The sequence below is a fragment of the Papio anubis genome, chromosome 9 (genome assembly GCF_008728515.1).
Source record: "Papio anubis isolate 15944 chromosome 9, Panubis1.0, whole genome shotgun sequence".
Lineage (NCBI taxonomy): Eukaryota > Metazoa > Chordata > Mammalia > Primates > Cercopithecidae > Papio > Papio anubis.
In genome coordinates this window covers 94,432,479-94,446,408 of record NC_044984.1, presented here as the reverse complement: position 1 = coordinate 94,446,408, position 13,930 = coordinate 94,432,479, and the positions used below count along the sequence as shown (strand labels likewise).

Sequence of the window (13,930 nt, the reverse complement as noted above, 5' to 3'; positions counted from 1 at the left end):
CAAAGTGCTGGGATTACAGGCTTGAGCCACCGCACCCGGCCATGTTCTTTTATCTTTAAGATGTATGGATTTGACAGTTGGATGAGATTAATTTTTCTTCTCTTCTAGTTTGTCATTCCTTCTGAAATGAAATCTGAATGTCATCAAGATCAGCCACATGCAATTTCTATTCAGAGTTCTGAAATGATTGCCACAAATACAAGGCACTGTCCAAACTGTCGACATTCTGACCTAGAAGCTTTGTTTCAAGACTTTAAAGATTGTGATTTTTTTAGTAAAACATATACCAGCTTCCCCAAATCTTGCGACAATTTTAATCTTCTACATCCAATTTTCCAGAGGCATGCTCATGAACAAGATACGAAAATGCATGAAATTTATAAAGGAAATATTACTCCCCAATTGAATAAAAACACTCTTAAAACTTCTGCTGCCATGGATGTTTGGGCTGTGTACTTTTCTCAATTTTGGATAGATTATGAAGGGATGAAAAGTGGAAAAGGACGGCCAATAAGTTTTGTAGACTCATTCCCTCTTTCCATTTGGATTTGTCAACCAACAAGATACGCAGAGTCACAAAAAGAGCCGCAGAGTTGTAATCAAGTATCTCTAAACACATCACAAAGTGAATCTAGTGATCTGGCTGGCCGATTGAAGCGGAAGAAACTGTTGAAGGAGTATTATAGTACAGAGTCTGAGCCCTTGGCAAATGGTGGTCAGAAGCCTTCTTCATCAGATACATTTTTTAGATTTTCTTCTTCCTCGTCAGAAGCAGATATTCATGTCCTAGTTCATGTTCATAAACATGTCAGTATGCAGATTAATCACTACCAGTATCTGCTCCTGCTTTTGCTGCATGAGTCACTTATTCTTCTTTCAGAGAACTTAAGGAAAGATGTAGAAGCTGTAACTGGCAGTCCTGCTAGTCAGACATCCATTTGTATTGGAATTTTACTTAGAAGTGCAGAACTGGCTCTTTTGCTCCATCCAGTGGATCAAGCAAATACTCTTAAGTCTCCTGTTTCTGAAAGTGTGAGCCCAGTGGTACCTGATTATTTGCCTACAGAAAATGGGGATTTTTTGTCTTCAAAAAGAAAACAAATTAGTAGGGATATAAATAGAATTAGAAGTGTAACTGTTAATCATATGTCAGACAATAGATCTATGAGTGTTGACCTTAGCCATGTCCCTTTAAAAGATCCTTTGCTTTTTAAATCAGCTAGTGATACAAATCTGCAAAAAGGCATTTCTTTTATGGACTATTTATCAGATAAACATTTAGGGAAAATAAGTGAAGATGAAAGTAGTGGACTTGTTTACAAAAGTGGCTCAGGAGAAATTGGATCAGAAACAAGTGACAAAAAGGATTCATTTTATACAGATTCAAGTAGTATCTTAAACTACAGAGAAGATTCAAATATGCTATCATTTGATAGTGATGGTAATCAAAACATACTTTCAAGCAGTTTAACTAGTAAAGGAAATGAAACCATAGAGTCCATCTTTAAAGCCGAAGATTTGCTTCCGGAAGCAGCTTCACTCTCTGAAAACCTGGATATCAATAAAGAAGAGACCCCCACAGTTAGAACACTTAAATCACAGTCATCTTTAAGGTAACAACATTTTATTGGCCTTTTTAAAAATTAATTTATTTTGTGGAGTGTGTGTGCCTGTGAGTGTATTTTGTTTTGAGGCAGGAAAGCTCATGACAAAATAAGGCATTGTTAACATGTGAAAGAGTAGGTGTTTCAAAATATGAAAACACTTTGAGCTTATATATTTAAGTATAATTTCAGCTATGGATGCTATATACGTATTTTAATTTTTTTAGACGTATTTTTTTAGATAGAATTCTTTTCTCTATATCTACTAACTTTCTAATTATTTTGTTAACAGTGGAAAGCCTAAGGAACGTTGCCCACCCAACCTGGCTCCTCTCTCTGTTTCTTATAAGAATATGAAAAGAAGCTCTTCACAAATGTCATTGGATACCATTTCACTTGACAGCATGATATTGGAAGAACAGTTGTTAGAAAGTGATGGAAGTGACAGCCATATGTTTTTGGAAAAAGGTAAAGTTATGATATGGTTTAAGAATTCATATTACATACATACACCTTAGGAGAAAAGGGATGCTTTTAGTTATATTCAATAATTGTTAACTGTACCCATGCTTTTTAAAGTTGTTGAGCATAACTAAAAACAAATGAATATTTTTAGTTATATTCAGTAATTGTTAATTATTAATAATACTTAGTTATTTTTAGATTTATTCTAATTGTTCATTATAGCCCCCCAAAAAAGACTTATTTATACATACATGGACTATGCAAGAGTACCTAACTTTCCTCTAATGGTTGTTCCATTGTTTCTTTTAACCAGATACTCCTGCCTCTCTATGGCTGAGATCCAGCAATTATATGTATGCAGTCACTTAGACCATAAAGCAGCCAATATCAAGGCTACCAGCCTGTATTACAGAGACTCCTATATTTGGAAATTTGATTAGATGGGCTTAATTTGTATGGTGAATTCTACTGATTTACAAAATTAGGATTCTTTCACATATATGATAGTATATGGTGGAACTACGTGATTTTCCCATTTTATTGAGAGACAACCAATGCCCTAGTAAAGACTGCTAGAAATGAATTAGAAGGTGTTTGTTGCATCTCCTTCATTAAGGCACTGAGTTTGTAAACAGGAATTAGAAGTATGGGCCATAGTCAGAAAGTAGTTGCTGCACACACAAAAACATAGGAGACCAGAGGCAAATATGAATTACTTTGTTTTTTCTTTTTTTTTTTTTTTTTTTTTCTTGAGATGGAGCTTCACTCTGTCGCCCAGGCTGGAGTGCAGTATTGTGATCTCAGCTTACTGCATTCTTTGCTTTCGGGTTCAAGCAGTTCTCCTGCCTCAGCCTCCCGTGTAGTTGGGATTGCAGGCATGCACCACCATGCTCAGCTAATTTTTGTACTTTTTCTAGGGTTGGGGTTTCGTCATGTTGGCCAGGCTGGTCTCAAACTCCTGACCTCGAATGATCCATGCACCTCAGCGTCCCAAAATACTGGGATTACAGGCATGAGCTGCCATGCCTGGCCTGAATTACTTTCTGTTTGAAAGGAAATAAGCGCACTGATTTAGTTGAAAAGCTTAGATTAGATAATTAGTAACATAAATATAACAAGTATGTAATAAGTTATAATATAATATGTATTACTAATGTGCCATAATAGTAGCTACCATTTGTTGCCAAGCAATGTCTGTTTTGTTCCGCTATCACAGAATACCACAGACTGGGTAATTTATAAAGAACAGAAATTTATTTCTCACGTGTTCTGGAGACTGGGAAGTCCAAGATCAAACCTCATCAAATTGTAAGGGTTATAATTTGCAGTCCTCTGTAGGTCAAGAGAAGCTACCTGAAGCCTGTTTTGTAAGGGCCTTAATCCCATTCATGTAGGGGCAAGCTGTCATGGGCTGATCACCCGTTAAAGGCCCTACCTCTTAGTACTATCACTTTGCCAACACATGAATTTCAAAGGGACACATTCATACCGTTGCAGGTGCTTAAATAGTTTACTTCTTTTAATTTGAATTACAACTCTGTAATAATAGAAGCTAACATTTATTGAGCATTTACTTTGTGTTGGTACCATTCTATATGCTTTGTATATATTTTAATGAATTTAAATCTCACAACAATTCTATCAATAGTATACTGTTATCTTCAGAGAGAGGTTAAATAACGAATCCAAAGTAACACAGCTAGTTAGTGGTTTAAATTCAGGTATTTTGGCTCTAGAGCCTATTGTCTACTATGTACCAAATTGCCTCAGCCCTATGAGGTATAAGTGCTTATTCTTATCCTTTTACAGATACGGAAACTGAGGCTCCTGAAGTTTAAGTAGTGTTCCCATAGTCACATTATTGTACGCAGAGCTGGGATTGTCTTTCTTGTTATTCTTGCTATTCTTTTTTTTTTTTTTTTTTGAGATGTAGTTTTTTTCTTGTTGCCCAGGCTGGAGTGCAATGTAACGATACTGGCTCACTGCAACCTCTGCCTCCTGGGTTCAAGTGATTCTCCTGCCTCAGCCTCTCAAGTAGCTGGGACTACAGGCATCCACCACCACGCCTAGCTAACTTTTGTGTTTTTAGTGGAGACAAGGTTTCACCATGCTGGCCAGGCAGGTCTCGAATTCCTGGCCTCAGCCATCTCAGCCTCCCAAAGTACTGGGTTTATAGGTGTGAGCTACCATGCCCATCCTCTTGTTTGTTATTCTAAGCTAATATTTACTAGGGACTTACTATACCAGTTACTATCGTAAGCATCTTACATGTATTTAATCTTCAAATAAATTGAGGTAGGAACTGTTATCTTCATTTTAAAGGTGAAGCAAACAAAGCCTAGGGAGGTAAGCAGCTTGCCCAAGGTTATGCAACTAGTAAGTGGTAGAGTTTAGCATTTGAACCCAGTTAGTCAGACTTCAAAGTCTGAACTCTTCTATCTGACGCAAACATGTCTTCTTAAAAAATTTTACCCTTTACACAAGTCAGAGAAAAATCTCTCTACTAGATTCCAGTTTACTTTATCTTGGTGGGAGACACTAGTCAGTTTACCTTACATGATAGATGATATTTAATAACAACAATAGCAAACATTTATTGAACCACCCCTAGTCATACTGCCAAGTGCTGTAAAACACATTATTTAATCCTTAAGACCATCATATGAGGTGGTTATTATTATTGATCACTTTTCTATAGATTTAGAAACTAAAGCTTAAAGAAATAAGATATCTTGTCCAAAAGTTGTAGCCAGCAAGTAGTAAGAGGCAGATTTGTCAGCTATTCTGACTGATGAGCCCAAGTTTTTAACCAATCCTTAAGCTATTCTAGCTCCCCAGACTTGGGGAATGTGTACCATACATAAACAAAAATTCTCAGTCTAAGTCTGATAATTCATAGCAATCTTCTTTCCAGCATATCACTTAAATGTAGAAGAGGTACTGATATGTGTCATGAAAATCTATTCAAGATTCACAGATAGCTGTAGTTCCCCTGTGCCCCCTTTATTGTTTAAAATCCTACCTTATCAGAGGATTTTTTTGTCTTTTGATCAAAATATACTTCAAAAACAATGTTCTTGTAGCAGATCACCCTACTTAATCTGAAAGCATCAGTGGTTTTATTATTTCTAATAAATAATAGTAAGGAAAAGTGACTACCACTCAATGTGGAAAACTTGGAAAATACAACCATAATTTGGAGAGTAAAATCACCAAAAAGTCTCTCTCACATTCACAATATATCAACTGTTATTTATTTTATGAATTTGTATATGTAAACTCCTTTGAAAATATTTTTAAGCCTGTATAAAATTATCATAAGAATGTACCATAGCCTTTTAAAGATTTCCCTGATGTTGGATGTTTAGATTGTTTATAATTTATCAGTTATAAAAGTGCTATAATTATATTGTTGTTCACAAATTTTTGTCTGCATTTTTGATGACTATCTTAGAATAGATTCCAACAGTAGACTAGGATCTTAAAAAGTGTGGACTTTGTGTATAACATTTTAATGATATACATTCCTGGTTCTTTTGAACAGTGACTTATTTTTATGTCAGGGTCATTAATTTTTATTGGAAGGAGACTCTTGGTATTTTGTTTTAATTTTACAAGAAATATATGAATATTTTCTCATTTTAAAAGGAGAATAAGGGTGATACTAAGGTGATAACTTCAATTTTTACTCTAGGCATTTCCTTAAACCAGATAATATGGTCTCCTTGATACCATTCCCCATTGCAGAAGTTAACTACCATCAACTTTTGGTATATATGCTTCCAGGCCTTTATCTATGTATTTTTTTATATGTGTGTGGGTGTGTCAGATACATACAAAGGTATGTGTATACAAAAAGATATGTATGTGTATGCGTGCATGTATACATATTTGTGAATGTATGTGCATATTTATGAACACATAAACAACATAGCTACCTCTGGTCCCTAACTAGTCTTTCCACATCTCTTCTTATCCATTTGCAGTTCATACGTTATTCTATAGCCAAAATATATATGTATTTTTTTATACCAAGTCTCTATCGCCCAGGTTGGAGTGTGGTGGTGTGATTTCGGCTCACTGCAACCTCTGCCTCGTGGGTTCAAGTGATTCTTCTGCCTCCTCAGCCTCCTGAATAGCTGGGATTACAGGTGTGTGCGACCACACCCAGCTAATTTTTGTATTTTTAGTCAAGACTGGGTTTTACCATGTTGGCCAGGCTGGTCTCGAACTCCTGACCTCAGGTGATCCACCCGCTGCGGCCTCCCAAAGTGCTGGGATTTCAGGCGTGAGCCACTGTTCCTGGCCAGGCAAAATACTCTTTTAAAAAACACAAATTTGGCCAAGCATGGTGGTTCACACCTATAATCCCAGCATTTTGGGAGGCTGAGGTGGGCGGATCACAAAGTCAGGAGATGGAGACCATCCTGGCTAACATGGTGAGAACCGGTGTCTACTAAAACTACAAAAAATTAGCCAAAGTGGCACATACCTGTAGTCCCAGCTACTTAGGAGGCTGAGGCAGGAGAATCGCTTGAACCCTGGAGGCAGAGGCTGCAGTGAGCTGAGATCGCACCACTGAACTCCAGCCTAGGCGACAGAGCAAGACTCTGTCTTTAAAAAAAAAAAAAAAAAAAGGAGGGAAAAAAAACCCCACAGATTTGATCATGTCATTTTCCACTGTACTGCTGATAACTTGTAATTGCTTTAAGGCTATTAAGTTAAAATCCTTAACATTACTGACAATCCTCTGTGTGATGTGGCCCCAGCTTACCTTTTCTGATGTTTTCCCATGTGCTCATTATACTTCAGATGGATCATAGTTTATTTCAGTCTTTCTCTCACTTTCCTTACTGTGATAAACTTTTCCATCTTAGTCTGTTATAGCTGTTTTTGGAATGCTCTTTTTCATTCTGTTTATTTTATTATTTTTACTTTTAATTAGAGTTGTTAAGGATAACTCTTGGCTTCATTTTTCCCACTCATTATTTTATCCACTCAATGTTTTTCGGAGTGTCTTTTTGCTCTCCTTGCAATTATTCTTTTCCATGTAAATTTTTAAAAAAATTTTTTTTAAGGGGGCTAGGCACAGTGGCACACGCGTGTAATCCCAGCACTGTGGGAGGCCAAGGCAGGCAGATCACTTGAGGTCAGGAGTTCAAGACCACCCTGGCTAACATAGTGAAACCCCATCTTTACTAAAAATACAAAAATTAGCTAGGCATGGTGGCGCGTTCCTGTAATCCCAGATACTTGGGAGGCTGAGGCAGGTGGAGGTTGCAGTGAGCTGAGATCGTGCCACTACACTCCAGTCTGGCCAATAGAGTGAGACACTGTCTCAAAAAAAAAAAAAAAAATTTAAGGGAATCTTTTTTTTTTTTTTTGAGATGGGGTCTCACTCTGTCATCCAGGCTAGAGTTCAGTGCAGTGGTATGATCTTGGCTCACCTCAATTTCTACCTCCCGGGCTCACGTGGTCCTCTGCCTTAGCCTCCTGAGTAGCTGGGACCACAGGCAAGTGCCGCTACGTCTGGCTAATTTTTTGTATTTTTGGTAGAGATGGGGTTTTGCTGTGTTGCCCAGGCTGGTCTTGAACTCCTGGGCTCAAGTGATCCTCTCACCAAAGTGCTGGGATTACAGGCATCAGCCACTGCACCCAGGCTCGTTCACTTTAGCAGAAATACTATTTTATCACAGGTGTTCTCTTAACCCCTGATGATGTTAGGAACCCCTTATGAAATGCCTTTATTAGCCCCTCATACCACAAGAGTATTCACAGATATCTTTCCTGGGCCATTTATTTAATAATTTGTTGAGCACCTACCACATTGCCAAGCACTACGTTAGAAGCTGATTACAGAGTAGTAAATATAATAATAAATTGAGACTTATGTTTTGTATGTCTTTAGGTTTTCTTACCTAATTTTTTAATTCATTTTTATGGTATTTTTAAAAAGTATTGATCTGTAATAGCTACTGAATTTTTTTTAAATTGTCTTTTACCACAGATAGTTGGAGAAATATTGAATTATAGCACATTCATTGTTTGATAACTAATTACAATCTAATTTTTCTTGGTCCATTTTTTAAAGGAGGCAATGCTTGAGAAAGAGTTGAAGGGGCCGGGCGTGGTGGCTCATGCCTGTAATCCCAGCAGTTTGGGAGGCCAAGGCGGGTGGATCACGAGGTCAGGAGATCGAGACCATCCTGGCAAACACGGTGAAACCACGTCTCTATTAAAAATACAAAAAATTAGCCAGGGGTGGTGGCGGGCGCCTGTAGTCCCAGCTACTCAGGAGGCTGAGGCAGGAGAATGGCGTGAACGCGGGAGGCGGAGCTTGCAGTGAGCCGAGATGGTGCCACTGCACTCTAGCCTGGGCGACAGACTACGTCTCAAAAAAAAAAAAAGGAAACAGTTGAAGGGATAGTTCTTTTTTGTTAAATAAACATACAGTGTTAGATGATGTGTAAAACATTTTAATTTATTAATTTACTTTTGTATTATTTCAGGAAATAAAAAGAACTCAACTACAAATTACAGGGGCACAGCAGAAAGTGTGAATACTGGTGCAAACCTACAAAATTATGGTGAAACTTCTCCAGATGCCATCAGTACAAATTCAGAGGGTGTTCAGGAAAATCATGATGACCTGGTAATAAATATTTCAGATAATTTCAGAGAGATTCTATGAAGATAAATGCCACCAGTTTTATTTCATATTTGACATGTATATATTTTGAGACACTCATATATAACATGAATTCTTAGATGGTGGGCAATTCATTTTGCAGCTTTTGTTCTTGAAAATGCTTCCCCCCAATCAATTGTTTTTCCTTTGATTTTACTTTTCTAAATTTGTTTTATCATATTGAGGAGTGAAGGCTCTTTCTTTTTTCTGTCTTGCCTTTTATGTTTTTTATTTTAATTTTTTTAAAGACAGGATCTCACTCTGTTGCCCAGGCTGGAGTACAGAGATGTGTCCATAGCCCACTGCAGCCTTGAATTCCTGGGCTTAAGTGATCTTCCTGCCCCAGCCTCCCTAGTAGCTGGGACCAGGTGCACACCATCACACCTGGCTGTTTTAAATTTTTTTGTAGATATGGGGTCTCACTGTGTTGCCCAAGCTAATGGTTTCTTTTAAGCCCTCCTGATGTAGTGAAAGACTTGAAAAATATATTTTGTCTAGCTTTTAATGAAAATCATTTTACAATCCTTGTGACCTAATTTAATAATAAATGAAAGGTTTTCACTATAATGTAACAACCGTTTTCTGTAGATCACAAGTATATTTTTGGTCTGGTAGGTCATAATTGTATTTTTAGAGGGTAACAGTAGTTTCCTGTATTATTTCTTAAATTTTGTTTTGAACTGCTTGGCATACTAATATTATTTATGCAATCATTAATAGATGTCCGTTGTGGTATTTAAAATTACTGGTGTTAATGGGGAAATTGACATCCGAGGGGAAGATACAGAAATCTGTCTTCAAGTGAACCAGGTGACACCAGACCAGTTAGGCAATATCAGCCTTCGGCATTACCTTTGTAATCGTCCAGTTGGTAAGGGTTTTTTTTTTTTTTTATTAATTACTTTTCATATACAATGGTTTAATATGTTTTAACTTTTATATATGTCTCACCAGCAATCCTATCTTGGCTATAATTGAATTCAAGGAAAATTGCATTTACTTATTATAATAATTATTATTTATAGTTTGTGGTTTTTTCTACAGTGTGTGGAGCTTCAATAGGAAGACATAGTGTAATAGTTCCATGGCATAAAAGGTAGCAGGGAGGAGTGACTTTGACAAAGAAAATTTTTGTTTTGTTTTATTTCATCTCCAAAAAACTCATTTTGTTTGAAATTATTCCTGGCTTTACTCCATGGAATGAGAATGTGTATGTGTGTAGATCTAGACAGATAAAAAGGCAAAATAAAATCACATTAATCAAGTTGTTTGTTGGCAAGTTCTCTTGTTCAGCAAGCTCACTCTTGTTTTTCTTGCTATGGGAAAGAACACTAACCATTACCAATTTATGGCTGTTTCTTTTACCTTCTATTTTAAAAAATAAAAATATTTGAATTTTGAAATATTTAAATCTTTGGAGTTACATTTGAACTCTTGCATTATTTTCTGGAGTGTTAATAAGTAGTAATAACACTAATTAAGTATAATTCTGTACCTGGAATACAAGCTTCAAGAGCAACTCTCTACCTGGAATTGTGAATGGAGACCTATCCTTGGTGTAAATAAATACACACATCTTTAATTTCTTGCAAATCTCCCCCTTTCACAAATATGCATACATTTGACCTGTTTAAGACTAGTCACACTCATGCTGAAGAAAAATAAAATACCTTCTCATTATGAATTTTTGAAAATCCATCATGAATTGATATAGCAGTCTTCTTATGAGGACCCATGGGATAAATAACTTTCATACCTCAGAAACTGAAACAGCTTTGCCTTTCCAGAACGAGTTTGTTTTTATCTTAAAGGTTATATGAGTTGTGAAACTATCATATTTTTATCTTTTTTGCTAGGGAGCTCATTTTTGGTCCACCTTTTGGTATAGGAATTTAAATAATGCATTTTGGGTTATTAATCTTAACAACTACCTTTCCCTTTTCCCTTCCATCCTTCCTTTTTTCCTTGTCTCCTCATTTTTTATCAGATTATACCATGTGCATATTGCCTCTTACTCATTTTGGAACCAAGTAACATAAAATAAATAAGCAAAATAGTTACCCTGAGTGTGAGTTTACAAGTAATTTACTTCAGTGGTTTCACTAGGAACTTACGTTTTTTAAGTTAGGTATTTTATTATTGGAATTTTAAACTTTGTTTTTAAACTATGTGTTTATACCTGTCTATGCAATCTATAAATTTTTGGGGGGGAATAGGGTCCAGGCATAAGTAAATGTAATTTTACACACACACACTCACACATACACACACTGTCTCTCTCTCTTCCCTTAATTTCAGTTTTTGGTTTGCCTTCTAATAGAAACAGTTTAATGAGGTCTTCTCTGTTTACTTTTCTGTTATTTAAAGACCCAATTTAATGAGGAAGGTGCAAAACCTCAGGCTTTGTTACTTCTTGAGAAATGGCTTAAGAGTCACTTTAAATGTCTGACTTATTTCTGGTTCACAGCCAACATTTGAATGTATACTTAGGTATACAGTCAAACACACACTAAGTATCTGAGGCATGTATCACACCTGAGTTCTATCATACATATTTTTCTTGTTATCAAAAAAACAGAAAATATAGAAAAATCAACATTATTGTAGTAGAAAGTTGCCTTAAAATATTGAAATTAGTGTGTGTACGTATATTGTATATGTACTATAGAATATCACTTAAACTAGGGGTGAATAGTAAAACTAGTATTATTTTAATGTGCCACATGGCACATAATTGTAATATTATTGAATAATGCTACAAACATTTTTGTATGTTCATTTTCCTTAGGTTCTGATCAGAAAGCTGTAATTCATTCCAAATCCTCTCCTGAGATTTCGCTGAGGTTTGAAAGTGGTCCTGGTGCTGTAATACACTCTTTACTTGCAGAAAAAAATGGATTTCTGCAGTGCCACATAGAAAACTTCAGCACTGAGTTTCTTACATCTTCTCTTATGAATATTCAACATTTTTTGGAAGATGAAACTGTTGCAACAGTAATGCCAATGAAGATACAAGTTTCTAACACAAAAATAAATTTAAAAGTATGTTAATAAATAATTTTATATTTTCATGTTCCTTTTGCCTATCTGAACTTTCATTCATGTCTGAGAATGTGCCTTTTCTATAATATAAGTTCTATCAGCATTTATTAACATGATTTTGTCTTTTTTGGTAAATGATGTAGAGATCTGTTTTGGAAATTAGGAAATGTCAAAATGTAACAGGCAGTTTTCTCACTGTATCAGCTGAAACATATAAAGATACATGTGTTATCTTTAACTCATTAAAAATATGACCGACTGAAGTAACATGGCAATGTATTTTTCTTTCCTGTAGGATGATAGTCCCCGGAGTAGTACAATATCCCTTGAACCAGCTCCTGTAACTGTACATATTGATCATCTTGTGGTAGAGAGAAGTGACGATGGCTCTTTTCATATCAGAGGTATATATGAAAAACTGTTTATTTATTTGTGATACGGAGTTTCACTCTTGTCGCCCAGGCTGAAGTGCAATGGCGGGATCTTGGCCTACTGCAACCTCTGCCTCCCTGGTTCAAGTGATTCTCCTGTCTAAGCCTCCCGAGTAGCTGGGATTACAGGTGCCTGTCACCATGCCCAGCTAATTTTTATATTTTTAGTATAAGAAAAAATTTTAGTAGAGATGGAGTTTTGCATGTTGGCCAGGCTGGTCTCAAACTCCTGACCTCAAGTGATCCACCTGCCTCAGCCTCCCAAAGTTCTGGGATGACAGGCCAGCCACTGTGCCCAGCCGATGAAAACCCATTTAAATAAATACCTACTCAAATTTCGAAGTTAAATTATTTACATACTGATTGTTTCTTTTCACTTAATATTTCTTTTATATATATACATACATAGTAGTGGAAGATTGGCAGACACCTTCAGTACATCGTAATAAAGTATCATCTATACATGTCCCAGCCTCTACCCTGGAAAAAACTTCATATATAGTTGGTTTAGTACCTGTTGTACAAATGTGTTTTGAATATTGTAGAAAGTGAGAGAGGCCTTCAGGGTCTTACATATCTCTTGATCTTACTCGTGTCTTTCAGTTGATCTCTTTCTTAGCTTTATTTCCTACTTATACTTCTTATAATGGAACTTACCTTGCACTTCTCTGCACTTTGCACATCTCTGCGTTCTTACTTGCCTTGTTATTTCTCATTGGAATTGCTCATCACTACGTGGATTTCATTCATCCTTCCATTGTTCTCTCAACTTTCTTCTTTATACTGATACTTTCTTTTTATTAATATTATTATTATACTTTAAGTTCTAGGGTACATGTACCCAGCGTGCAGGTTTGTTACATAGGTATACATGTGCCATGTTGGTTTGCTGCACCCATCAACTCGTCATTTACATTAGGTATTTCTCCTAACGCTATCCCTTCCCCAGCCCCCACCCCACACCCCCCAACAGGCCCCAGTGTGTGATGTTCCCCGCCTCGTGTCCAAGTGATCTCATTGTTCAGTTCCCACCTATAAGTGAGAACATGCAGTATCTGGTTTTCTGTCCTTGTGATAGTTGGCTTAGAATGATGGTTTCTAGCATCATCCATGTCCCTGCAAAGGACATGAACTCATCCTTTTTTACGGCTGCATAGTATTCTGTGGTGTATATGTGCCACATTTTCTTAATCCAGTCTATCATTGATGGACATTTGGGTTGGTTCCAAGTCTTTGCTATTGTGAATAGTGCTGCAATAAGCATACATATGCATGTGTCTTTATAGTAGCATGATTTATAATCCTTTGGGTATATACCCAGTAATGGGATCACTGGGTCAAATGGTAATTCTAGTTCTAGATCCTTGAGGAATCACCACACTGTCTTCCACAACGGTTGAACTAATTTACACTCCCACAAACAGTGTAAAAGCGTTTCTATTTCTCCACATCCTCTCCAGCATGTTGTTTCCTGACTTTTTAGTGATAGCCATTCTAACTGGCATGATGGTATCTCATTGTGGTTTTGATTTGCATTTCTCTGATGACCAGTGATGATGAACAGTTTTTTATATGTCTGTTGGCTGCATAAACATCTTCTTTTGAGAAGTGTCTGTTCCTATCCTTTGCCCACTTTTTGATGGTGGTGTTTGTTTTTTTCTTGTAAATTTGTTTAAGTTCTTTGTAGTTTCTGAATATTA

At 36.5% G+C, this 13,930-nt stretch overlaps 1 protein-coding gene across 2 annotated transcripts in view; it reads left to right on the top strand.

Moving 5' to 3' along the window:
- UHRF1BP1L (UHRF1 binding protein 1 like) overlaps positions 1 to 13,930 on the top strand; it is a 111,956-nt gene that overhangs the window by 89,266 nt on the left and 8,760 nt on the right. For both annotated transcript variants that reach the window (XM_003907010.5, XM_009181503.4), the window contains 6 exons: positions 109 to 1,613; positions 1,897 to 2,072; positions 8,579 to 8,721; positions 9,478 to 9,628; positions 11,546 to 11,799; positions 12,095 to 12,203. In XM_003907010.5, the coding sequence (XP_003907059.1) occupies positions 109 to 1,613; positions 1,897 to 2,072; positions 8,579 to 8,721; positions 9,478 to 9,628; positions 11,546 to 11,799; positions 12,095 to 12,203 (2,338 nt within the window). The remainder of the gene's footprint in view (positions 1 to 108; positions 1,614 to 1,896; positions 2,073 to 8,578; positions 8,722 to 9,477; positions 9,629 to 11,545; positions 11,800 to 12,094; positions 12,204 to 13,930) is intronic.